General features: G+C 46.7%; 1 protein-coding gene across 1 annotated transcript; it reads left to right on the top strand.

Moving 5' to 3' along the window:
* The first annotated feature begins 22,110 nt into the window (after positions 1-22,110).
* LOC119456779 (uncharacterized) lies at positions 22,111-25,152 on the top strand. Its single transcript, XM_037718599.1, has 2 exons — positions 22,111-23,467; positions 23,612-25,152. The coding sequence occupies exons 1-2, from the start codon at positions 22,111-22,113 to the stop codon at positions 25,150-25,152; spliced, it is 2,898 nt and encodes a 965-aa protein (XP_037574527.1).
* Positions 25,153-27,619: the final 2,467 nt, after the last annotated feature.

Below are 27,619 nucleotides of genomic sequence, written 5' to 3' on the forward strand. Positions count from 1 at the left end.
AGAGGTCTTTATTTGAATCTGAACGTGCGTGAGTAACGGCATGTGCTTGATCAGCGTGCCGCCGAGCTCGCGTTCATGGAACTCAAAGCGTCTGTGAGATTAAAGGGAAATTCTCAAAGAGTGGGCCGAGCTTATACTTTATCCATTCATTAGTAGCTTGGCAATAAAACAAATTGCCTCTATCTCACTTAGCGGCTGGCGTCATCAATTAATTAAAACTCTCAACCACTTTAATGTAAATGCTGATATATTCGTTTATCATTTTACTCAGAACGTTGCCTTGTTATGGTAGGCTGTAATTTATCACTGTTCAGCAGTTTCCCATATTCGCGTGTTGTAAAAGTAAAAGGAACTTCCCTTAATGACGTTCTAACTCTGCTGTTGATATACCTCTACAATTTAGTTTTCTTTTACGCTGGCCGCAATTGTCCTCTTTCTCGGACACGCTCACACGTGTCCAGGCTTGTTCCGGCACGCAGACAGGCACGACGAAGAGACAGAGTTCCTGCAGTCTTTCCTTCTCACGTTGCCATGACCAGGGGAGGCGGCATTATGACGCAAAGCGAAAACCAAAACGTTAGGCTAAGCGAAAACGTTAACGACAACGTGACGATGCGGTGCTCAAGCATGCACACCGATGAATTCCGCTTGCTCGTAAAACGGGACAACGACGCGTACGCGAGGTTCACGATGTCGATAGCGGCACTGGCTCCGCAGGCGGCGTTGTCGTTGTGTCCGAACACTGGACATGATGATGGGTCTGTGAAACTGTTAAGGCCGATGCACGCGTCGGATGAAAGCGCCGATACCGAGCACCGACAATTCGTCGTCTTTCTCGGGGTCCCTTCCTCAAACGCAGCGTGGCCGGATTGTGGTGAGCGCACGCAGAAAACATAGACTCATTGACTTATTATGTAATGTGCGAAAGCAACACAGGAGCTGAGACGTGGTATAGTGGGGGGCTCCTGATTATTTTTCCAAGTAAACTTTTGTTACGCCCCCAAGAGATCCGTGCGAGAGCGTTGTTGCGTTTTTATTCATGGGAATGTTGTTTCCGCAGTCAGGAATGGAATCGCGAAGTATAAAAGTTAAGAAATATGGATCAATACACGCAGCTTACTGCAATGAAAGAGAAGCTGGTAAATGTGTGGGTACTTTGTCTATTGCACTATCAAATAATTATTTTGATGTTCGTTTTCAGCGTCTGAGTGGTGCGTATACATGATGAGTGGTGTCTTACGTCAGCTCCGATGTTAGCCTTTTCGGTCGCAACATGGTCTTTAATTTTCCGATATAAAACCAGTCGAAGAGCCGCATTCCTCCTGCCCTGTCATTTAATCGCAACTGCAGGACTGTTTGAGCGAAATCGTACGTGTGCCATTTTTAATCTTTTTTTTCTAGGTCACTGCTTTTCAGCGTGCCTGGGTTAAATGTCTTACATGGGTTGTTGTGGCAGCTTCCATGTATCGCAGTCCTCTGTGTGTACACTAAAAAAAAAAAAAAGTACGCGTCGACGTTCGCATATGCACGGAAGCGGCCATCGTGTAGACATATACTGGGTACGCATCCCCGCCCTTTCAGCAGTTTTTGCCGAACCACTTGCGAAAGACGTGAGGGGCACCACGAAATCCGATTAACGCGATGATTTATGCCTGCTAGCGCGTGGGCTAGTATAGCCGCCCTCTCCACAATCTTCGCGCGTAAGACGCCATTGCGAAGCGCGCTAGGCAGCGAGCTTCGAGGAGAGAAGATTATCTTTTATGCATGGCAGCACATTTGAAACCAAAGAAACGAAGGAAGCGAGAAACATGAACGCACTAGCCGTCGAAAAACTGAAGGTTCATTGCAATGGTCTGTCCACATCACTTAAGTCTGTTTCTTCTTTCTTTTTTTTTCTCCCACAGCACAGAATTTGGTTTGCGCCAATCGATTCAAAGGCAGTTCGCATTTTTAAGTGGTTGTTCGAGATAAGCTTGCTCCGTGCAGGGTCGCTCTATTTTCTTCCGCCATCGAAGCGTGCATTCTAGCTGAAGTTCTAGAGCGCGTCCGTGTCACTTCTGACAGCTGCGGCTGGCACTTCTTCGTTATCCAGCGCTGAGCGTCACTCATTCCCTGGCAGATTTACATTCGCGAAATCTGAGCGCCATACGAGCTCGCTTTCAGTGATTCGGGTAGCTTTAGAGGAACAACCAGTAGAATTCGTGAAAACCATAAAATGTAACTGGCCATGTGAAATCCAGGAAAATGTCTGCCACCAACTTCTTTTTTGTTGTTTACGTCAGATTATAGTGAACTATAATATGCTATAGTGGCACGATCGGAAGGCCGCGCCGCCTCTCTCGGCGGTTGGAAACGCCACGGACCACCGCTACGGTTTCTCGTGGCGCTACTGTGCCTTTTCCTATAAAGCCCCTATATATATAGGGGCTTTATTTTCCTAGGGTAAGCGCGGACGGTACGTGTGGACGGATCGGAGCGGACGGTACGTGTGGGTACAGCTGCCCGAGACTCGCGAGCCGCTGCGTCGGCAGCCACGAAGTGACGACTGCACGTTTACCGCTGTGTTCTCCATAATTACCCGAGTGCCGTGCGCACATTTAGAATTGCGAGTAGAGCACTGCACGGGCCTGACTTTTCGGCCCGGGCCCGTGGTTCCAAGCCCGGGCCCGACCCGGGCCCGGGTGTTCATTACTAAGTTTAGCTAGGGCCCGCGTGTGCATGACCAGGCCCGGTCTGTAAGAAAAAAAATTTTTTTTTTTACAGATTGTACCGTATCTGTCAGCCTCACCTTCTCGAGATTTAATCAGCTGCAGTATATAAGCAATAAAAGGCCGAAATCTTTGTTTCTCCCACGGGAACATCAGTAATCCGGCCCATTGCCTGTGCTGCTATTTTTCCGCTGGCGCGCATGCACACACCTTGATTTGTACGATATGGCTATATGATGTCATTTAGCATGCAAATATACAGGGTGTTTCATTTTAGCTAAACCAAATTTTTAAATGTTGCCTGTGGGAGATAGCATAGTTATAATCCTTGATCCAAGCTACTGGATGAGGCGGCCATTACTTCCACGAGAAATCAAACGCCTAATTGAAGAATTAACATAATTAAGCTAATTAGCTTTTTAATTAATTATTTACGGCACGTCTTTCTATCTAGTAATTAGAGCCGCTGAGTTCGAAAGGCATATCCACTTAGAACGAATTCTCAGGACTAAAGCAGTTTGAAGATAATAATTTTCAAAGTGTCCGACGAAATCAATCAAATCAAATCAATTTATTCTCCAGTTTACATGCTGGACGGTCATTTTGGACTAAAAGCTACATACGTAGCTTGACGTGATCCAAAAGACCAGGCAAGGGAATAGTACAGCAAACAGTGTGCGCAAATGTTCAATAATTCACATATATTTCCAGCTACCGCTGGAATTCCTCATCGACGAAATAGCCATGAACGGAAAGACAATAAATATTTCCGTCACGGCGAGTTAACAGAATTTGAAAAAGCTTTAACAGAATGCATTTTAAGCAACACTACAATATGAATACTAGCGATACAATATAACGCAACACCAGCTATACAACACAGCATGAGACTGAATTTTACAAGATTAACATTTCCTAAGAAAACGAAACAGGATGTACAATATATACTCAGAACCATACACGAAGGCAGAATAATAATCGCATCAGATACATTACAAGCGACCAAAGTATGATCTGAGTTCTTTCTTACTGACTGGACTGGACTGGAAAAACTTTACTTTCCAGTCGACATTTCTGTATTTGTTCAAAGTGAATGGTAGGTTATGCATTAACGACCGATGCTTATAGAGTGTTCTGAAGTATGGAATTGACCATATCTCAGGATTTCTTGTGTTCGCATTAATGCGACGACGCTCTAAGGAGGCTAATTGTTTTATGTAGTTCCAAGCTAATTCTGACATGGATGGTAAAAACGCCTAAGTGAATATTTAGCAGAATTACGCTAAATAACTTTTTAATTAATTATTTTACGGCACATCTTTGAATATACGAATTATATCCGCTGAGTTCGCAAGGCGTATCCACTCGGAACGAATTCTCAGGACTTATTAATAATAATTAATTTATTTATTATAATAATTTCAAAGTGTATATTAATTTTCAAAGTGTCCGACGAAATGCATGGGCGTTCCAGTTAACTTTTTTGAGGAAAACGCTGTTTTATGCATTGAAGCACTAAGTAACTGGCCTTAGCGCTAAAATAATGCAATAGTATCGACACTGGTAATAGTGCAATCGCAAAAGCGGTGACATGGAAATGGTTGGAGGAGCGGTTCTTTCTATAATTTATTTTTCCTTACGCGGAAACAATGTTCGTTTTTGTGGAAAAGAAAAAAAATTAGCGTAGCTTGCACTGGCGGCGCAATGCTAAAGAGACAGCGGAGCTGATGAGCACCTAGCTAGTCCTGACTTTTGGGCTAGGCTAAGTGCTACCAAGTCATCCCCAGCATTTCCCGAAATTTATTTATTATTGATTGATTATCGATTAGCTATTGATTGGCTATCGATTGTCTATCGCAAGATATTAGCCACGTATTTGGGCTAGGCTAAGCACTGCCAAGTCATCCCCAGCATTTCCCGGAATTTATTGATTTTGATCGATTATCGACTAGCTATTGATTGGATATCAATTGCTCTTCGATGACTGACGAAGTTTAAGTAGTCCCCACCATTCTTAGCTAGACTTATCCAGGCTCAGCTTCACAAGTGTATGTGCCATTGCGCTTGGACCCTTTCTGCACTGCTACAAGGATCGGCCCACATTTTTGGATTCAGCAGACACATTACGCCCGGCTGAAACAGCTCCGCTGTTAAAAATGAGAACTTCATCTGTTTTACTATTTGCTTTGATAAGATATACAGTCAGCTGATAAGATATACAGTCAAGAGAGCGGTGCGGATCAGAGAACAAACGGGGATAACCGATATTCTAGTTGAAATTAGGCGGAAAAAATGGAGCTGGGCAGGCCATGTAATGCGTAGGATGGATAAGCGGTGGACCATTAGGGTTACAGAATGAATACCAAGAGAAGATAAGCGCAGTCGAGGTCGGCAGAAAACCAGATGGGATGATGAAGTTAGGAAATTTGCAGGCGCATGTTGGAATACGCTATAGCGCAAGCCAGGAGTAATTGGAGATCGCAGGGAGAGGCCTTCGTCCTGCAGTGGACATAAAATATAGGCTGATGATGATGATGATGATGATGATGAATGCATGAAGGACAATGGTGGCCTGCTTTACCCTTCTAGCCTGCTGCATAAGTTTGTTCTTGGTCTAGAAAAAAGCTTTCACAACGTGTTTCACTTTGCTGGAGCTACACTATGACAGCATAGTGGACATCCTAAGCCAGCTTAAGGCAAAGCAGAAAAACCAGTTTGGTTGTCCTGACCATTCTGAGGGCATTGCCGCTGAGGTCACAATTTTTACATCACCACTCGGCTGCACTTCCTAAGTGAAAGCCTAAACCAGAGTAATGATAAAAAACGCGAAGCACCCAACCCTTAAAGGTCAGAAGGTGTTGAGTTGCGCTCGTGTCTATCTGATGTGTAATTTGTGCTGCGAATCGTTGGAATACTTTTGAAAAGCTGTTAAATGAGTGAAATAAAGAGATGTCCTTGTTTTCATGTTCGATGCTGAGCACTGTATTCTGTACAGTAACCTTCTACATAATAAGCCTTCACCACAACTATATTGAATTCAGAGCCAAACGCATGTGCCTATATTGAGCAATTAATCGCGATCACTGGGTAACGAAGGTTCTGAGTGCGGGTGATAAATATGGAAAAAAATATATACTGGTCGCCATGGTAAATACAAACAGCTAAGCCACGCTGTGACTAGCCTGACTATTTTATGTTTGCATTAACCAGAAAGCAAACGCGCGTTAGAACCGCAGCTGAAAGTACTGAAGGAACGCTACAACGCGGCCGAAACTGCTAGGAAAGGTAGCAGTGGCGCCATCTCGCGGCGCCCGTGGAAAAAGAGGATGCCGGAGCCCGGCCAGTCGCACCACTAGAGTATGTTCTAGTTCACTATACGTCAGATGCAGGTAGCTTTCCACTGGCAACCTGGGCGATTTATTTCAAAATGCCAATGCTAACACACAGCAGAAATACTCTTTGTAAATTTGGCATACTCGAGAACACGGCGTTAATAATTACGAAAGCAGAGTTGGCCGCGGGAACTTTTCATTGACGTATTTCGAGCTCCGTAAGAAGCGCTTCCTTGAGCTAGTGATTGTCCCAATAGTGGATTCCTCGCGATAAGAGCCTTTCCTGCCATTGATTTTGTCTCTCGCTGAAAATCGCCGAACCTTTATGCCTTTATACGTACTACATTTAGTAAGTCGATACGCACCTATGGAGGGAGATTTTTAGAGAGCAGCTTCAAGGCGCCTGTTCCTGCGCCCAGCGTCGGCGTTGCCGGCGAAACCGAGCGAACGAGCGCAGCGGGAGATGAAAAAGCGGCGAGAGCGAAGGCAGTGGAAAGAGGAAAGCGGAGGAGGAGGGTATGGTGAAAGCGTTAGAAGAAAAGCGTGGTGCCGCGCAAGACGCGCACTGCGGCTGCGGCGATGATGGCTACGAGATGGCGCCAGAGAAGCGCATGTTGTCTCGGAGCTCGGTCTACGGCGGATTCCGCGAATCGCGCTCACGCTTCACCCACGCGCTGCTTCTCATATTTCCCGATTGCCGGGGCAATCGAGCCACACTTCGCTCCGTTTGGTACGTGCGGCAGGAGACAGACTGTTCACGCCAGTCAATATATTGCGGAATATATCACGAAATATAAAACACGTAAAGAGCTTCGCGTTAGGGAGTATTGTAATCTTCCAGTGAGTTTTTTTTTAACAAAACAGATATTTTTATAAAAATGCTATAAGCGTAGCGAACGTGGCAGTTTTATAGACGAGTTCCTAGACGAGGCGGACATGGCTCGTTGCTAATAATGTGAGCTTCAGAATAATAATTAACCAACATTTAATATTTCCATCTTTATTAGTGCCTTAGGGCCAGTTGCTTACATGGCGAATTTGGAGGCAAGCACATTTTAATGCACTGCAATTTTTAGAAATCTTGAAAGCCAGACCTAATTCGACATATTTATCATCGAATTTCAAAGGTAAATTTCATAAAAAAAACTGTATGGTCTAAAAACAAACACCCTGTATGGTATCGCATAACGTAACTTTCGTTGGGTTTTCGTGTACCTTTTTTCCCTAGTTAATTCGCAGGCAAGCACTTGCAGGGGAGTACCCTTATGGGGCATATTTCCCTGAAGTCACGTAACATTCGGGTACCAGCCTGCTTGTAAGATGTCTAACTTGAAGATGTGTTCTTGCCCTGCAAGCTACGCTTTAATAGCAGACGCTGCCGCTTGGGTTCTCGCAGCACACTCCACATAATGCCAAAATTAAAAACCTGCCACGGTAGTTTCGGGGCTATGACATTGTGTTTCGGAGCGCGTGGTGACGAGGTGGCGACTGCATTACAGTAAGAATGGATGGAATGAACGATGATGTGCCGTGGTTTGGTTGCGCATTGAAGAGACACTTAAGAGAAAAAAAGCTGAGCCCGTACCATTAAATGGTGGATGACAAGGTGGATGAAAAGCGAAGCTGTTTAGCACACGACACAGAGGTGAGACAGAATTATTGGCCTGATCGGTGGCCATCAGGATGATAGGTACGCACAGACATTCGCATACCACCTCTGTTATTAAATGCGTCCGTCACGTAAGACAATGAATGGCTCATACCCAATTAACTAATGGCTCATACCTTCGTAAACGCAGCCTCCCCATTACGATGACAGATGATAAGTGAAATTCAACGCTGGAATGAGGAGCGACAGTGGCACGAGCCCGTTCGCCAATGAGCCAGCTGTGGAAGAGTACGACGACGCTCGAGCCACTGCTGATGATGATATTTACTTTACACAGACGCCACGAAACCCCGGATGTGAGCCACATAGAACTTCGCAGTAAAAAGCAGTATTGCGATGAAAAGACGCTTTCTATAAGCCAGACAAGAGGCAAAAACAAAAAAAAAAAATGCGTGCTGATATTACCTTGAAGTTTCCCGCCTAGATCACCGAGACGTCGTGAATTTTGACGGAACTGGCCAGACCTATGTTAAAATTTTATCGCTCAATATGGACTGCATCTTATTCTAGGAGTGTCTAAGGCTGAACTTAGCGAGTTGGAAAATTTTTGACTGAGTCACAATGGCCGAAGTACAAAAAAATTGCAGAAAAATGCGTGACATCACATTGACGTATCGGCGCTGGGGTATGGGCGTAAAATGAAAAACAAGTTTTTACATGTATTCTCTTCTACTAACCAACATATTATTGGAAAATTAACTAAAATAAAGCGTTTACACGGCACTTTACCAGTCAAGACTGAGCTACAGTGTTTATCGCTAGCATCTTTTTTAACTTTTCAACCCCTGGAGGTCGGAGTTCATTCTGAGCCCTTCATAATGATTGCCGTCATAGTCGACTGCGCAGCTTCGAAAGATAAAATGTCTAAATAATCATCTTAAATAATGCCGTCAGCAAAGGTGAGAACTTCCATGTCCGCTTGTTGCTTAAATCCACAGCACAGGTGGTTACAAACGAGATATAATGAAGATTCGGAAAGAAACAGCATTCGATGCTTTATATAAAAAAAAGAAAACGCCTTTAAAATTATTGATTCTGGTCCTTTGTTAAACAGTTAATGGCGTTAAAAACACACGGTCTTTGGTTGACAAACACAGCGCAGGCAATAATACGAACCATAGGACCGGAACCGACAGTCCACACTTCCCAGTTCAACCATCACACACTGAATGTATAGCTGCGTCTTGCAACATTCAAGGACGCAATGTGCGCTTATTAGAAATGACCAAGAAGAAAACACTATGTATTCCACTGATCTAGCTAACGATACCTTGTCGTAATTCAGCGGGTTAGAAAACTTCATCCACTACTACACTCACTTGTTGAAGACTGGAACCTCAAGCGCCGTCATGTGCAATACGGTACAGTTCATCACCCCAGCCTGCAGCTATGGTCCGTTTCCTGTCGCCCACTGGTCGATACACGAGTACTCACATTATCCTGCACCCGAGTTAGCTTGATAGGCGCATGAGCCCGGACACCTCAGAATAAAACAAGATTAATGGCTTCCGTTAGGCACCAAGAAAAATAACAAATTACTCCTTCTCCCGCTAAAGGGAACCATGTGCGGATGCGAAGCAGCGGGGAGATGGTTAGCTTGAGTGGGAGATGGTTTCGCGGCAGTGGCCCGAGCGCTCATCTCGGCGCTGCACAGGAGAGAGAAAAACATCTTCCCGTAGGGGAACCCTGAGTAGCATGCGATGCAGCCATGGGGTCGACTCAAGGTAGTTTTATCAGCTGTATAAACTTGGACATGCAGCAGCACCTGCAACGCGCAGGACTGTTGTCGACGCCGTCGGCGTTTTGCCCACGTTTGCACCGAACGCGCGCGGAGTTGCCGGTGCCTCTGGGGCGCCTACTGACGCGCCTCTAACCTAAGCTGCTTCGCATTATCGCGCGCGGAGCCGCAGGTGTTGCCATTCGTTGCGCAATCCGGAGAGGAGCGTCGGAGAGGAGAGAAGGAATGCCGAGAGGAGAGGAGAGGAGGGGGAGGAGGATGCGCATGCGCAGTAGGGGTGTGGACGCCGCACGGCGGATGGATGGATGGAGGGAGGGAGGGAGGCGGTGACATAGCCGCGACCATAAGATGCTTCGCATCTAATAAGGCGCGCGCGCTCTGTCATTTTCATACCGCGGAACCACCGTGGCGCCCGCAGCGGAGTATGCAGCTTGAGCGGGAGATGGTTTAGCGGCCGAGCGCTCATCGCGGCGCTGCACAGGAGATAGAATGAGGCTCGCGCGCTCCGTCATTTTCATACCGCGGAACTACCGTGGCGCGCCCAGCTGAGTGTGCAGCTGTCGCACCACCTGTCGTGCGCGTCCGCTCCGGATTCCTAGAGGAGAGAAAGAGGGGAGCGTAGGAGAGGAGAGGGGGAGGGGACGCGCATGCGCTGTGGAAGTGTGGCACGCGGGTGCCGCTCCGTAGAGGATTCCTAGAGGAGAGAAAAGGGGGGAGCGTAGGAGAGGAGGGAGAGGAGGAAGGACGCGCATGCGCTGTGGGGTTCTGGGACGCGGGACAACAGACAGAGCCGCCGGCAAGAAATGCTTCGCATTTAAAAGCACGCTGTGCACATAGATCAACTTCCGCGGCATCGTGCCATTTCGTTGATCCTGGAGGCAGTTAGGACGATGCACCACTTGCGATGCAAAAACGTGTTAATTTCACGGTCGGCCGATGAGCTTTGGTGCGATAGCCTGGCATATCTCATCTTTCTATCGCCGAAATGACCTTCTTACAAACAGGAAATAACGACTTGGAGTCATCCCACGCTGTGCGCCCTTGTTTCTTGGATCTCGTTGGGTAAGATACGGGACATGCTGGTTTTTCACATACTTTACAGTCCCTTTTACGAAGCACTATTTGCAGTTTATAATTATGCCTGCCTAGTGAAGCTAAAGAACTCAACATCCCTTGCATAATGTCGTATGCTGGAATTACGGCGAGGTACCGTTGAAAGACAGCACCTCGCCGAGCTCTCTTATACATTTTTTTCTTGATAAGTGACAACAGTGTTAAAGGTTTCTGTTATGCACTACGAGTCACACCAGTCTGTTCTTACAATTTTCCGCAAGCATACTTTTATAATATAATATAAACAAATAAATGAGTGTACGGACAGTCGCAAATTTACAGCCATTAATGTAATGGAGAAATTGAAGAGGTCATTTAGGAAAAGAAGATTCCTTGAACATAAAATAATGAAGAATAATTAGTAAATCATTATGATCCGTCGATACGGCTGACTCGAATCAAAGAGAATGTGACCAAACTTAGACCAAAACGGCCGTGTGCGCCCTCCTTCCGGAAGACAAGGACCCTTTCCCGCCCGGTTACGGGCGCTTGGCAACAGCATGCCTAAGGGCGGTGCGCACCGACACCGCGCTCACGCCCGCACGCATGCCTCTGTACTCCGCACGTGTACGCCAGCATGCGCACGCATCTATTAACGTCTTCCCCGACGGCAGTGCAACTAACATGTCGAATCGCTCACTGCAGCCTACCAGGAGATGAACAAGATGCAACAGCGCGACGCCGGCCGACGCTGAACATCTAGTGTGGTTCTTCTTCGTCCGGCTCCCGCAACAGCGCGATTAACTAATATACGAAGGCTGCCCCCCATCTCCAGACCATCCATATTCCGTGAGTGGACGCGACCCTTTGGAGACAACAATTATCGCAAGTGGATCCTAGACACACATCCTTGCTTACCTTCGTGAGACGGTCTTCATGGCCCGACTGTAAGGTGCCAGGACAATTCCAGCCTCAACAGCCGTGTTAAATTTTCTAAATTGAGCCCTTCATGAGTTAGGGTTTCGTTATCCGGCCCAGCTTCTCTGAAAAACAAGACCATCCGATACGGGGGGAAAATGTAAAAGAACTATGCAGTGGACTGAAAGTGCGGAAAATAAAGAGGAAACACGGGTTGGCAGTTAGGTAATAGCTTTTCAGAAGGACGTTTCCTTGTTTTGAGCCTATTCTTTACCACACAGAAAGCGAGAAAATGGAAGGCTTGGCGCAGTCTAACTGCACGCATACTGTTCTATGCCTCTAGAGGATACATCAATAACACGCCGTTTGCATGTACATACACTATAATTACAGCTGACAAAAAACATATCACACCATTATTTGTGTTTTTCGGATTCCTTTCTTTCGCAGAAGGTACGTTTATCTAAGTATCAAGTTTTATTATATTACTGAACTCTGGTACCTTGCAGTGTACCGTATTCTTGCTGTGTGACTTGGAGAGTAAGGAAGTCCCAGCCTCGAGCCAGAGTAGTCGGAATAGGAACTGGCCTTACACTACAATGGTACATCATTTTAAATTACCGTATGGGAAGAAAATCAAGATATTTCGATTGTTGCGGGCAGACATTAGAAAATAACCTGTAGCGACTTGAAACGTAGGGTTCTGGCACTGCGTTGACTTTTCATCGCATCTTAGTTACTAGATATTCCTGTATGAGACCTGTCATGAAAAACTGCAACAATGCTGAGCCGATATCGTATATCGCTTCGCCTGGTAGCGCAGTTTACACGGCCACCTGTTCGTCTTACACGCTGTCTTGTCTCAGACACAACGCACGTAACACGTACCTGAATTTGGTGTTTGTTATTCTTATTGTGTCATTTTTCTCCCAAAAGAATATGAAGCTGATGATAAAACAGAGTGATTTAATGCTATCGGCGAAAAAAGAGGACATTTTATAAAGGTAGACGTGGGCGAACATGAAAAGTTTCGAAAATGAATATAACAGGAATGCGAAGTATCGAATGTCGTGTTCAAGCAGGGACGCATATATTTACATCATGGGTATTTATTTTAGTGTACTTATATATAGAACTCCTGTACTGACTAGTAAAAAAAAGCACTTATCAGGGGAAAATGATCAGGGGCTGAATTTATAAAGCCTTTTTGTTCGCAAGGGCTCTTTGTCATAGGCCAGCCGTCTTCGCTAATAACGTGTCCAGCTTCAGGGTTGGCAGGCATTTGCGCTTATGAGCACATTCTACCGTGCAAGCGGTTTGTTATTATGGGTTCGATTTTATATATAAGATCGATAATTGTCAATAGGAAACTACACGATTAGCTTCTCAATAAGGTTTGATCCCGGCTACAAGCAAGCTTCTCAACAAAGAATGGCTGCTGTATGGATAGCTTTTCATAAATGCCAACCCGCCCCAGCAGCTTAGTGGATATGGCGTTGCGCAAAAGCACGAACTCACGGATTCGAATGATTGCCACGGTGGCCGCATTTGAAAGGGGACGAACTGCAAAATTACACACTGGGTGCGTGTGAAAAGAACCTAGGTGGTCAAAATTATACCGAAGTTCCCTACAACAGCGTCCCTCATTATTCAATCATTGTTTTCACATGTAAACCCCGTATTTTATATTAAAAAAACACTAAATAAATGGTCGCGAAAAAAACATTACAAGTTGTGGCAAATGGAAGGAAGAAAGGTGCTGAAGAACTTGCGTGCCGTAAACACTTTCAACAGAACTCATTGCAAGGAAAACATCAGAGGTGGTAGCGTAAAAGGCTGCCAAAAATAATAACGGACACACTACAATCAAAAGTAGGAGGTCGTCATGTACGCTGCCGCCACGAAGTCATGAAGAAAGATTTTGTCGTTGTCGACATTTGATAATTTGCAATACTTTTGTAACAGGCGGCGAACGGTATCCGCACTATATTATTCGGTTGTTGCAAAACATTTTGTTACTTCTGAATATTAGAAAATACGACAAGTTACCTTTCTAATACTCCGTTTCATACATAACGTACAACGGTGTGAAAGCTAGCAAGAGTTCTTGTTAAAGTGGAAGCTTGGGCGAGTTGGTGATTCAATATCGGCATGACTGCACAGCGCAAAAGACGAGGGCAGAAGAAAGAACACAACACAGGCGCCTGTGTTGTGTTCTTTCTTCTTTCCTCGTCTTTTTCACTGTGCAGTCATGCCAAGAGTTCTTGCTGTAGGTGCGGTCATACCAAAAAAATATAGTTTGGTGTTTGTTGCCAGGGAGTAATGCAAAATTCTTCTTTACTTAGGCTCAGCAATAAACGAACCATGTCTTCATCTTTAAAAATAAACAAACTGTCTTATGTGGATTGTTTGCTTTTCGTTGTTGTCTTTTTCTCGTTTCTCATTTGCAGTCCGTTGCGACACCCTCGCGCGGAAGCTCGCGCGAACATGTGCGATCAAGAAACAAGTGGAGTGATACATTTTGATTACCTAACTTCTTGTGTAGCTTCCACAGCCTTGCACGCCAAGTGTAAAACTGAGTGTAGTATTCGTTTTTTTTTATTTGAAGCTTCAAATACTAATCCACCCCAAAATAGAAGTAAAAAAGTATTCCCTTCGCAGCTGAATAAACATTGGAGATCAGCATGTAGTGTGTGTGTGTGCGTGTGTGTGTGCGTGCTTCTCTCTTTGAGAAAGCCCACTTTTAAGTGTCTCCTTTTTATGTCCCAGCCAGTCCGCGCTTCCCAGCACGATGGAGCATACACTCCCGTCTGCGAACACGTGTCGTGCGGGACACAGATGAATACGTCCGTACTTTCGTGACAAAGTTGTACCGAGGAGAAAGGAAGTCACTTGATAATTAGGTGGGCGGCGGTGGTCGCTCCAACCCGCATGGCTCACATTAGCCACTGACCCACATCTCCGCGGAATTACAGTGCCCGGGGAAGCGTGCCAGCTGAATGATGGATGGTACTCTCGCGTGTCGGAACCAGAGTTACTGTCGATGTGCGCCGCTCATTGGTGTAGGGGCGTGCGTGCTCACTTTTTTTTCGGCTTGGGACTTTAGATACCACGTTTACGTCAGAACTAGTTTCTTTTGCTGAATGCACGCGCAAGTTTCTTCTTCTATCGCGCAAGTTTGGCTATCTATTCATCAGTCCTGGACGCTTTCTCTTAGAGCCGCTGGCTCTTGCAGCGTAGGTCAATTTACTCGTACAAGCTCATTGCTTGAGATAACGAGTTTTGTGTTTTGCTTGTACTTGACTGTAATAAGATATCAGATTTATCTGTCAGCTTCGTGACGACAATGGTATATTATTGATTGTTTAACCAATCATATGATAACATTTCTAGCAGATCACTTTGGTTTTGCTTCGTGACGACAATGGTGTATTATTGATTGTTAAACCAATGATACGATAACATTTCTAGCCGACCTCTTTTGTTTTAGGAATGGTATAACCTGGAGTGATAAGCTTATTACCCCGCTAATTCTGTACGAGCTTATGGTCAGTTGAATATTCAGTACAGCAGTGACTATGACACTGGGAAGAGAGCACTATAATTTATCGGCTCACAGAGTGCGAAGATTGATTGCAGGTGCTCACAAGCGAGTGGTAAATTAATCATTTATGAATACCTTTACGTGTATTAACACTGTTATGTTCCATTATCTTTTCAACTTAATAATGGTCGGGGGTAGTATGAGGGATGACTTCCAATTTGGGACTGATTTTTTAAGCCGACGTTCTCTGATGCATGTTCTGTCTTTTTGTATTGCATTTGTTGAAAGGAACGCAGTTGACACAAATTCTTAAACACTCCTAGTGGTGAAGCATGTGTAATTATGTTAACCTAAGTTAGCAAATCAAGAACAAAGAAGATATTTTCATTATATCAGGTAATAACATTGGAACTGAAAATCCGGCTCCGATTTTGAGTTCAGACTTTATTTGAACCGCGCAGCAGTGCGAGAGAAATAAAACGTTATATGCGGGTTGTTACAGCTAAATGCGCACTTATTTCAGGACAGATATAATTGGTACACTTTGTGCATGTTGTCAACCATGGAATCAAATCTAGGTGGTATGCTGCTTCCTCTTTGTACGGTCTAGGTAACTTTTCAAAGCCATTGGCGAGCTTTGTTCATCTACACTTCATGGCCTTGCTGGCAATGTGCAACTTCATCAACTGCACTTACAAGCTACACAGTGACGTGTTTCGGTCGAGATAACATCCACACGCTGTAGATGTTATCCAACCTGATACTCTCAAGGCATCTGAGAATGCTTGATATAACAGCGTTGTTTGTTAGCGCTTGGTAGCTGCGCTTCTAATGACTAATTAGTGGTGGCCTCTATCTTCAAAACAAGCAGTGAAGCGCTTTGAACGATGACGTGACGTATTTGTGGAAATATTTCAATAAACATAAGCGGAAGAATGCCCAGCTTGATAAAAACAGGAAAATAATTTCTAAAAGCGAGATAACAGTCAAGCAGACGCGCCATGTGTCACAAGATATTGTTCGTATCGGCTCAATGCCGTAACAGGGTGGATGAGCAACCTTTTTTTGTGAAGACGATTTTTGATCCCAGGTTGGTGGCCCCGACAAATAAACGGGCGCGCTAACAGCTTTTCACGACATTAAAATCGGCAATGACTTCCTTCAGTGTCTTTGAAAGACGATTCATTGGCAATGTGCCCAATGATTCATGTACGTTTATCTGAACATACACTATTCTTTACGTGCTTTAATTTCCGCTTTGTGCAAGGTTCTTACTTGTTCTGTTTTCCACACAGTGACTGTACAGATAGACGCTGTTGTGGTAACGCACGTTGTGACTAGAAGTTGGCGCGTCACTTATACAACACGCTGTGACTATGAATATTGGGTAGCAGGCTATGCCTGAGTTAGGTGGTACTCTATTCTCCGGTGCTTTTTTTTCTGCCTTGTTTATCGTTTGATTTTTTTCCTACATTTCTTACACTCGTATTCCAGAACATTTCTATACTGAACACTCAACTCAACAAGTGGTCACTGTGCTACATTAATACCCTATAACATAAGATGCCAACAAACAAAGACACCAAGGAAAGCATATGGAAAATGTTGCCTTCGGGCCTTTAAGGTGCAATAAATGCAACTTACATGTGCTTATTATTTCAAGTAAAACATTATAAGGTATTGGAAATTTCCCATAATTTATTTCTTTACTTCAATAAGTGCATGTAATTTCACCCATGCTATCCTTGGTCTCTTTGTTTGTTTGTTGGCTGCTTACGATATGGCTAATAAAAATCAGGCCCTCGGTTTCTTTTCTTCTCGTTCACTGATCTTCCATGGTAATTATTGAGACGCGCGGCGTCTTCTGCAGTCGAGGGTGGCCCTGAATTCAACTCGGTAGAGCGGTGGATAAGCTTCGAGTCGGGAATTGTTTGAGAATATGGTAGTTAGTGTCTGGAGTTTTTCTTTTCTTTTTTTTTGATGATTGGAATAGCTGGCACATCGGTGATCTATTTTACCACTATCGTATCATGTAATAAACAACAGCGGTTTTTCGTCAGAAATGGCGAGTGACAACGAGACGGGCTACTTAGTACGCCAACCAAACTGTATTTGCCTAAAGCTCACAGCTACGTCAAGATGTAGTGTAATAAAGAAGCAGAAAAGAATAAGATTGAAGTCTGTCCACACCAAATACTTTACTATGAGTATAAGTTCGAGTTAGCGTTTGTGAATAGTTTCACTGTTACACTATGTTTGCCTGTAGGCTACCGAGGTGGCGACGACGTTACACATTCTGTACAGCTAGTTGGCAAGAAAATTATGAAAGCTTAAAAATCACTTAGGCAGTAAAAAATTTAGAAGCAGCTAAACCGACAGGAAATTTTATACGTACCTTTCTTTAATATACAGATTTGCGACCTGTCTTTTGGTTTTGAGCTCTTAAAATACGCTATAACTGTGAACTAGATGGTGAATCTGCTCTACCGGAAAGGTTGTCTCGTCAAGTTTGTAAACACGTTAAGATCTTAAAATGCCAAAATTTAAACAAACGTAACTTCGCTCTCTCTACGACCTCTCACAAACCCGGAAGTTCTCGTCCTAACGTTGCTCCCGAAAAGGGGTTTGGAAATCCCTTCTCTAAGTGTTTATTGTTGCTTCTTAGAAGTCCACGCAACGCTGCGCGTCTTCAACCACAGACACGCCTAGCAGAGAAGTGGTTACCATTAAAAGGAGTGTCAGCGCCTTCGGCCTGTCGTTCTTTGATTGATACGATAGAGTGCAGAAGATAAGAATCGATGAAACAGAAAGCCCCCCAAGGGCCAGCTATGAGCGACATTTAATATCCGAGTAATGGCATTTTTTGGTCATCCATCTTGAAGACATGGGTCCTAAGGGATCTGCTTCCAGACAGCAGGCGAACTACTCGTTTGGCCGGATTTTTTTTTTTTTGGCCGTTAGCATCCATCTGCTCCTCTTATATTACGATGGGCGCCGTTTTCGGTCCTACTCCCCAGACGTCGCCTCCTCCGCCTTCCCGGAGGCGTTCTGGGCATTGGTTTTGTTTGGTTGCTGCTAACCCTTCGTTACCACTTCCCGCTTTCTGTCTTTAATTCTCGGAGCTCATCGGCTTTTTTAGATTTTTGCTATACTCTTCTTTTCGTTGCCGTCTGAACTGGTTGGGCTGCTTTTCTTTTATCCACCGACGCTTATCACAGTTTCCGGTTCATGTCGCTGACTTCGCTAATGTTGTACGTCCTGGGGCTGCCTTTCCGAAGACAGAATTGTTAATGCACTTGCGGCTTTTGGAGCGCAGCCAAACGTACCGGAAACGGACACAGTTTTCTAAGCAACATCAAAACACGTTCTTGTCTTCGATGATTTGCTATTGTTTACAACTTCAGAAACCGCCTTCCTGGATTTTTTTGTCTTGATATAACCAGAGATGGCTCATTTGCTCTCGTAATGTATGATACTAACCGAAAGAAGTCCCTTGAACTGATATCTTTAGACAGTGCACCAAAGTATAAGCAACGTCACATCCTGTAGAGTTTAGTTTTTCGAACATCGAGACTATTGTTTTGGTGTCACTATAATGATTTGACGAATCACTGGCGCGAGCAAGATTGGCAGCAGCAGCGAACGAATTAACCTTCGTGCTGCCTCTCGCTTCAGCGTGAACCGAGCGGCGAATACAAAGTGCACATGAAGCCATCAGCCCTTGGCGCATCTAGACACTGTACCCACCGCAGATCGCTTTCAAGACTGGGCCCGTGCGGCCGCGCTCAGCCGCACCGTAGGAAGCCGCCGCCGGAGAACGCCCCCTAGTGCCTTGCGCACGATGGAAAACGCCGCGCTTCATCCCGCCATCCTCCCTTGCGTGCGCGACATCGGGTCACCATCCTCTTCTCACCCTCGCATGCTTTCACGCGCACCCACAGCATACGGCGCGCGGCCACGTTGTTATCGCACTTAGACTTTATACGGAACAACATGGCGACGCCGACAGCGGAAATGCACCTTGAGTGTCTATATAATTGCTATCTCAATAAAACAAACGAACATGAAGCCGTGTTAAAGGTGAGCACCATTTAAAGCCTCCAGAAGGGCGTTAAACGGCATATGGGATACATTCCGCTAGTAGTATCAAGATATTAAGGTTCCTACGTAATTCATCGACGCTGCCGTTCATGCAGCCAGTGTACTACAGGAGCCTGAAATGCAGCATTATTGACTGACTCTAAAACGAAATGGCTGGTCTTTCGTGCCCATCTTTGCTTTCTTGGTGTTCATCTATCGTTCCATGCCTACTTGCTTTACGAAGAGTTCGAGAACACGCTTACGCTTTGATGTGGATCAGTCTGCTGCAGTAATTTTTAATTAGTCGCCCTAATCTTTCCGACTGATATTTTCACCGGGGCAGAGAGGCGTTGAGCGTAAAGAGCGCTACGCCATCTTTTTAGGAACTCCTCTACAAGCGAGGCTACTGCATGCTACTGTTGCGGGCGCTCCCACCAAAAAGTCGTGCCTCGCATATACCGACATTCGACCCGTGCTTGATGACGTACGGGAAGGGTCTCCATCAATATTTTCCAAGTTGTAAAAACTCCGCTTCTTGAACGTAAAAAGATGACGCTTTGCAAGTGTTAACGTTGTCGCACACCTATATAAGAAATTCTTTTTTTTTTACAGTAAAGTTAGTGTGAAACATTTTGGACTTGGCATCATTGAAATTCTTGACGTCATGACACGGCAAAATGCGCTGATGTCATGTGGGACCAAAGCTGTGAGTTGTGCTATGAGTGGTACTGCGTTATTGTCGTCTCCAAGCACACCAAACGGGGTCAACTATGAATAGACACTGACATCGCCGAGTTTATATTTCAGTTAGTGCTGCGAGTCTATATTTTTTTGCTGTCCGTGTCTGATGCGCTGGGAAACATCGGTCGTGTCGCAATAAGGCTAATAATCATGACGTAGCTAATAATAATAAAAAGTAAACGAGAGTGCTACACGTGTTGCTGTCTGTGCTCGCGTGTGGTTTCCGCAGCTCTCGCAGGAGTGAATCGCGAGCCGTTGTATCATGAAGTCATGAATCCGCGGTATACTGAAACCGAAACTGGCTCGTGGAGCTTTCACAAGGACGTCCGCCGCACTCAGGTAACCACACGCAAGACCGGTGAAGGGTGATAGACCGGTGCAGGGCCTCCGCTGCTGCTGGACAAGCTCCAGACTACTGGGTCAAGGTAACCCTGGAGTCTCGAGAAGTCCTGCGCAACAGTGGTATCACAGGTGTGGTGTAATATAACCCAACAATCGCACGAACGTAACACACACGGACACGCGCACACACACCACGCAAGCAGGCACACGCACACAGGACACACGCACGCACGCACACACACACACACACACACACACACACACACACACACACCACACACACACAACACACACACACACAACACACACACACACACACACACGCACGCACGCACGCACGCACGCACACACACACACACACACACGCACGCACGCACGCACACACACACACACACACACACACACACACACACGCACGCACGCACGCACGCACGCATGCACACACTTAGGCGCTGAGGCAAAGTTAGTACTTCAGTTGTGCTTTTAAGCTTTCCATAAACATCAATAAAACAGGTGTACACAGCGTAAGGGGGCGTATATTACAGCGCAGCTGTTAAGCTTCGTTAAACTCGGCCCAACTGTGCGTCGCCGAGCCACGCAACCTCCTCGCATCACACACCTGCGTACACGTACACACAAACAAGCGCATCGCACACGTGCGCATCACACTCGCCATGGCATGCGTGCGCTTCGCTTTCCCTCTCCCCAGCCGAGGAGAAGCAAGGGTTCGCTTAGCAGTGACGTCACTGATATGCTAGAAAGCTCTGAGCAGCCGGAGCGCCGACGGACGTGTCGCCTCACTCGTCTAGTGAACACGCGTGCACAGCAACCGTGGGGCGACCGAAGAAAGGCAAGACTGCCGACGAAGAAGACGCCTACAAGGAAGCTCGTAGCGTGGCTCAGCTGGACTACGATCGACGAAGGAGAGCCGATCCTGCCTAGCCTAGCCTAGCCTCGCCTAGACTATGAGCCTATCATAACATCGTAAAATTTGCAAAACCTAGCAACACTTAGTATGAACCTAGCCGAGCCATGTATAACCTCGCAAAACTTTGCAAACCGAGCAACACTTACCAAAAGCCGGAACTAGCTCTGCTGTGACCCAGCCTTGCACCAGTATTAACACAACACCGCGCCGCCACCAGCACACCCCCACAGCACCAATGAAGTAGTGACACACCAAACGCTACAGCGAACACTACAGGACATGGAGAAGACACTAGTCAGCTCTCTCATCGAAAATGTCACCCAACTATTCAGCGCGCTTCAAGCAAAAATCGAGAACATAGCTGCCAACCCTCACGCAGGTAACTGCTACACAGAACCAACACTCCAACTCCATACAGGCGCTCCAGACTCAACGCCGAAAACTCGCCTCGTCATGCGAACAAGGCCCCTCCCGCAATCGCAGCCGTGCCAATTCCATCGGGAGCGATTCAAGCCCGCCAGCCCACCTAGTCACCCAATATGGCCCCAAACCATAAGCCAAACACTACTGAACACATCGAAGTATGGCAGTGGAACTGCAGAGGTTTCAGAAGAAAACAGGGTCTCCTGAAGCAATACCTCTGCACCACCCCGTAAGACCTGACATTATCTGCCTGCAAGAGATAGGGGCCGACAGAACCCCTACGCTAGCCGGCTACTACACGATCCACCAACCCCACATGGCGAAGGTTGCAATCCTCGTCGCAAAAGACATCACTGTTATCGAGCACTCGTTGTCAGAACCGGAGGTGAGCACTTAACCATAGAGATCGTACCCAACAAACGGGGCCGAAAAGAGGCACGTTCGTGGTTAACACGTACAAGCCACCAAGGCCGGCGAAGGCCGTTTCACCAACCTCCTTTCCGAAGCCAGTCGACTGGCGCAAGCAAACCAGCTTATTGTAGTCGGGGACTTCAATTCGCCTCACCGGGACTGGGGGTATCAGTCAAACTCAGCAAGAGGAGTGACAGTCGCGCGAGCAATAGAGTCCCTACGAATGGAACTCCTTACCGACCCTCTATATCCGACCAGGGAAGGCAACAGTGTCACCCGTGACTCATGCCCCGACCTCACCCTGATCAAGAACGTCGCCGAGGCCACGTGGACGAACCTAGGAGAAACCCTGGGCAGCGACCACTGTATACTCAGCACGTCCATATCATCTAGCAAAATTAGAAGACATCTGGGTGCCGCCCATATCACTGACTGGCCCAAATTCCGCAATGCACCCGTCCCGTCAGGTCCAATCCAGTCGATACACGTCTGGAGCGAGGACATCAGACAGGCATACAAGACAGCCACAGAAACAATACACCGCACACCGGAAGCCCCAGAGGTAGACCGCCACCTTCTCAAGCTGTGGGAAAAGCGCAACCGGCTCGTGGGAAGATGGAAAAGGCAACGGCTAAACAGATCCCTCCACCTGCGGATTGCACAGCTCACAGAGGGCGCTCAGACATACGCCACCAACCTAGCACAGCAAAACTGGCAACAGTTTTGTGAGTCACTGCGGGGAACGCTGGGAACCTCCCGTACGTGGTCAATCCTGCGGAACCTCATCGACCCCTCTAAATCAAAATTTGAATCTACACGCACCCTGAAGCGCATTGCTCACCTCTTTCCGGGAGACAACGTAGCCCTACTTCTTGCTCTAAGGGACAAATACATCGGCACCAGCACCGCGCCACCCTGCTCTGCGACCTATCAGGGTGAGGAAAATCCGGCACTCGACGCTCCCATCTCCGAAGCCGAGGTGTACGCCGCAGTACGATCGTGCACCCGAAATACTACGGCTGGAGCGGACAAAATTAACAACGCCATGATCCGCAACCTGAGCAAGGCACAGATCAGGGACCTCACCAAGTACCTGAACGACTCGCTCTGGGAGAAGAATGAAATTCCCTCCGAGTGGAAACACTCGGAGATCATAGTAATCCCGAAACCGGGCAAGAAGCCGGCAGTGGAAGCTCTACGACCTATATCTCTCACATCGTGCCTGGGCAAGCTCTACGAGCGAGTCGTCCAGACGCGCCTTCAACACTACATAGAAGATAACGACCTTTTTCATCCATCCATGATTGGCTTCCGGTCGGGCCTGTCGACACAAGACGCCTTCCTTCTCCTGAAGGAGGAAGTACTCTCTAACATCCCGAGGGGTAGCGAACACCTCATTATGGCGCTGGATCTAAAAAGCGCGTTTGATAACGTGTCTCACGAGGCAATACTCTCCGAGCTCAGCAATCTCAACTGTGGCGAGCGCACCTTCCAATATGTCAAGACTTTTCTGTCCAACCGAACGGCAACAATAGGAATGGGTGACACGAGATCGGACCCTCAAGACATGCCCAACAAGGGCACACCACAGGGATCGATCATCTCCCCGCTCCTATTCAACGTCGCCATGATCGGCGTCGCAAGGGCTCTGCAGCAGGTTCCGAACATCGGATACACCCTGTATGCGGACGACATTACGATCTGGACAAACACCGGCTCTCTAGCCGAGAAGGAAGACACACTCCAAGCGGCAGCAATCTGCGTCGAAACAGAGGCCATTCGATGTGGACTCCACTGCTCCCCCGACAAATCCGAAGTGATCCGCATACAGGGACATCATTACAAATCGCCAGGCAACCTAAACATCTTCCTACATGAGGTCCCAATCCGGGAGGTACCACTCATCCGGATCCTGGGCCTCTGGCTGCAGAGCGACGGAAAGGCCAACCACACACTCCAACTGCTCAAGACTACAACACAGCAGATCTCTAAGGTGATCCGCCGGGTGGCCAGAAACAGAAAAGGCATGCGGGAGGAGGACACGATCCGTTTGGTGCAGGCACTGGTCATCAGCCGCCTTTCCTACGGGCTCCCTTACCTCACCCTGCTCCGAGCAGACTTCAACAAAGTTAATGCGATGATACGCGTAGCCTACAAGAACGCCCTCGGTCTCCCACCGTACACATCCAACGTCAGCTTGCAAGCTTTGGGACTAAATAACACGTTCGAGGAAATTCAGGAGGCGGTCCTCCTGACCCAGAGAGAACGCCTCCTGTCCACAGCGACAGGTCGACACATCCTAAAGCGCATCGGCTACCCGGCGGACCTTGACGCCATCCAGTCAACCACAAACATTCCGACATCGTACCGAGCCAGAGTACACGTGGCCCCGCTCCCAAAAAATATGTCACAATCCCACAACGAAGGCAGAAGAAACGCCCGAGTGGACTACCTCAAACGCACAGTGGGACCGAGCCCGAGGACGGTGTACGTGGACGCCGCCCTATATAAGGATGCATCGAACGCAGCAGCAGCCGTGGTGGTGAACTCTTCTTACGAAGAAGTCTCCAGCATCTCCATCCCGCACTGCACCGTCACAGAAGCGGAAGCTGCGGCGATCGTGCTGGCCGTTCAGTACGGGGACGCGACCAACCGAGAACTTCAAGTAATAACCGACTCCCAAGCGGCGTGTCGGCTCCTTCTTGCAGGCAGAATACCTCAGAAATTAGCTAGGTTCACGACTAATCCATTGGCTAGAAATTCATCACTCAAACATCAGATCACGTGGGCTCCGGGGCACTCGGGGCTGGAGGGTAACGAGGCCGCGGACAGGCTAGCTCGAGGTCACACAAACCGAGCGGCCACAATCCTCGATCCCACTACTACCCTCCCCGTACCCGCGGCTTACGGCGCGCGACTTCAACACTTGCGCAAACAACGTCAGCTTTACCCCCCACCACACAAGGGGCTAAATGCACAGGAAGCACGGGACTGGAGACAGCTCCAAACCAACACGTTCCCCAACTTACACAAATACAGCATTATCTTCTCAGAACACTACAAAGACGCATGCCCATGGTGCAACGAACGACCCACCGCCTACCACGTCACGTGGGGGTGTACAGGCCCCAAACCGCCAGACATACAAACACAACAACCGGAGGAGCAGTGGGAGGCCACTCTGTCCAGCCCCGACCTAGCAACCCAGCGCGGGCTGGTAATCCAGGCGAGAGCGGCAGCCAAGGCCACTGGGGTCTTGAAATGAAGACTCCACTCGATGTACATTTTCCTCCGTATTTATTTTCTGTGTGAATAAACGTTTTCTACTACTACTACTACTCGCCGTGGCATGCGTGCGCTTCGCTTTCCCTCTCCCCAGCCGAGGAGAAGCAAGGGTTCGCTTAGCAGTGACGTCACTGATATGCTAGAAAGCTCTGAGCAGCTGGAGCGCCGACGGACGTGTCGCCTCACTCGTCTAGTGAACACGCGTGCACAGCAACCGTGGGGCGACCGAAGAAAGGCAAGACTGCCGACGAAGAAGACGCCTACAAGGAAGCTCGTAGCGTGGCTCAGCTGGACTACGATCGACGAAGGAGAGCCGATCCTGCCTAGCCTAGCCTAGCCTCGCCTAGACTATGAGCCTATCATAACATCGTAAAAATTTGCAAAACCTAGCAACACTTAGTATGAACCTAGCCGAGCCATGTATAACCTCGCAAAACTTAGCAAAACCGAGCAACACTTACCAAAAGCCGGAACTAGCTTTGCTGTGACCCAGCCTTGCACCACTAGTTGAAACTGCCCGCATTTTTAAACTCCTCAGTCCTTCGGTGCCCAATAGGGTACCATGCTTTTAAATATTTTATAATAATTCAAAAGCGACGAATACGTATAATATTAAGGCATGATATAAAGTGAGATGCATGCGTAACATTATGGAAGTGGTTTAAGTACATTGCTGTCATAAGCTTTAGCAAACATTTTCACCAATTTATTCTGCTCTACTATGTGGTCACAGACGATGGAAAGCACCCGTTGCGTTACGTTCGAATATCACCAGAAGACATGAAAATCTTGTATGCAGCATCAATAGAACAATCTATCACACAATGCTCTTCTCCATATTTGTGTTTAGATTAATAAAAATCATTTTTACGTTAATGACCATGATGAGACAGCTCCTTTTTCTACTTACATGGAGATCCTGTCTTTAGTGTCTAAGGTATATGAGCAACATCAAAAAAGTGTCGCAGTTTCATCCGAAAGGCTAAGCATCGATTGCAATAAAAAATTAGTGGACACCTATACGAAGTAAGTACAGTAGTTTTATCGGCCGTATAAACGTGCAAACATAGGCATACTCACTAAATTAACAAACATGGTGTCACGCACGCACAAGCAAATATGAACGCATCTCACTCAATGACCGTGGAAACTCACTGTGAAGACGGCGGAGTGAGTAAGCACGGCCCCAGCACCAAGCAAATTGACGTTCGGCTGCCTCGGTATCAACCTGAACGGAGCCGCGAAAACACTGCGCAAGGCGGACTTTGTCCCTACCGCAGATGGCTTTGGGGATGGGACGGCAACCGTCAAATGATAAAAGGCTAAGCGTGAGCGCCGAGAAGATTATGATACCAATTTTAAAAAGCGGGGCTAACGATAACCCCTTCGTGAACGAAATTGAGTAATGCAAATGAACCGTAGAAATTAAAAATTCCTTGAAATGAAAAAGGCAGCCAATGGGGAAATGGAACAATCCTGTGATATAAAAGGATAGGGAGAGATGAAAACGAGCAAAAATGAATAAGACACATGTCTTTTGTCAGGGTCCAACGATAGATCATATATACGCGTTAATACCCACCACTTTTCGCCCCGCCTCTTTGCAATTCTTACAGCCATGATGAAGAGCCGACGAGCTTACTCCGAAATCTCCTCTCAGTACCTCACGGGTCGCCGAACACCGTGTACTGGGCCACCTCTTCCTTGCTTAATTTTTTATCTTGGAGGAGCGGAGTAGGTTGGGGATTCAACGGTTCAGTTACTTTCCACGTTCCCGTTACTTCCTTACCAAAACGTCGTTTTATGCATTGAAGCACAAAAGTAACTGGCCATGGAACGCCAACGCATTTCTCAGCAAAGTTCGGGAATTAATACCTCGAAACTAGGAACCTCCTCAGAATTCTTTCCAAGTGAATCCACGTTGCGAACTGCACGGCTAGAATTTGTAAATTGCAATATGGGCCATAAGGTAATTAGTTAAAAACTTAATAAGTGATTGTTGGTAATTAGTCGGTTATGCATTTCAATTTCTTGTGCAAGTAATGTCCGCCTCTTCGAGTAGACCAGCTCACGAATTAGAATTCTGCTTTCTGCCACAGGCAACCTTTAAAAAGTTTTGAAAGTGTTCACTTGAAAGTATTCACTTGAAACAAGTTAATATTTACTGTATACACCTTTTTATTGATGAGAGTTCTCTTTAAACCTACAATATCTGCAAGCACATTGCAAAAAATTTGGAAAAAATATATTCCATTAAACAGTAATATAGCTAAGACAGAGCAATTATTAAAGCTCCTCTAGCTTCAAAAATAACCAAGCTTTCTAGTACATTGGTATACGCAAACGTGAAACACTAATGCACAAGGAAAGCAATGGAAATAGTCTATTATGCCAAAAAAATGTAAACTTCATATACCTTTTCGAGCATATCGTTGAAATCTCGGGGC

The sequence above is a fragment of the Dermacentor silvarum genome, chromosome 6, assembly GCF_013339745.2.
Source record: "Dermacentor silvarum isolate Dsil-2018 chromosome 6, BIME_Dsil_1.4, whole genome shotgun sequence".
Classification (NCBI taxonomy): domain Eukaryota; kingdom Metazoa; phylum Arthropoda; class Arachnida; order Ixodida; family Ixodidae; genus Dermacentor; species Dermacentor silvarum.

What these genes read in the sequence shown, in the direction of transcription:
- LOC119456779 (XM_037718599.1), top strand. Translation starts at nt 22,111, where the DNA reads ATGGAACTCCTTACCGACCCTCTATATCCGACCAGGGAAGGCAACAGT. An exon ending in TCAAGACATGCCCAACAAGG is followed by an intron (nt 23,468 to 23,611) that starts GCACACCACAGG and finishes CCGGCTCTCTAG; the next exon opens with CCGAGAAGGAAGACACACTC.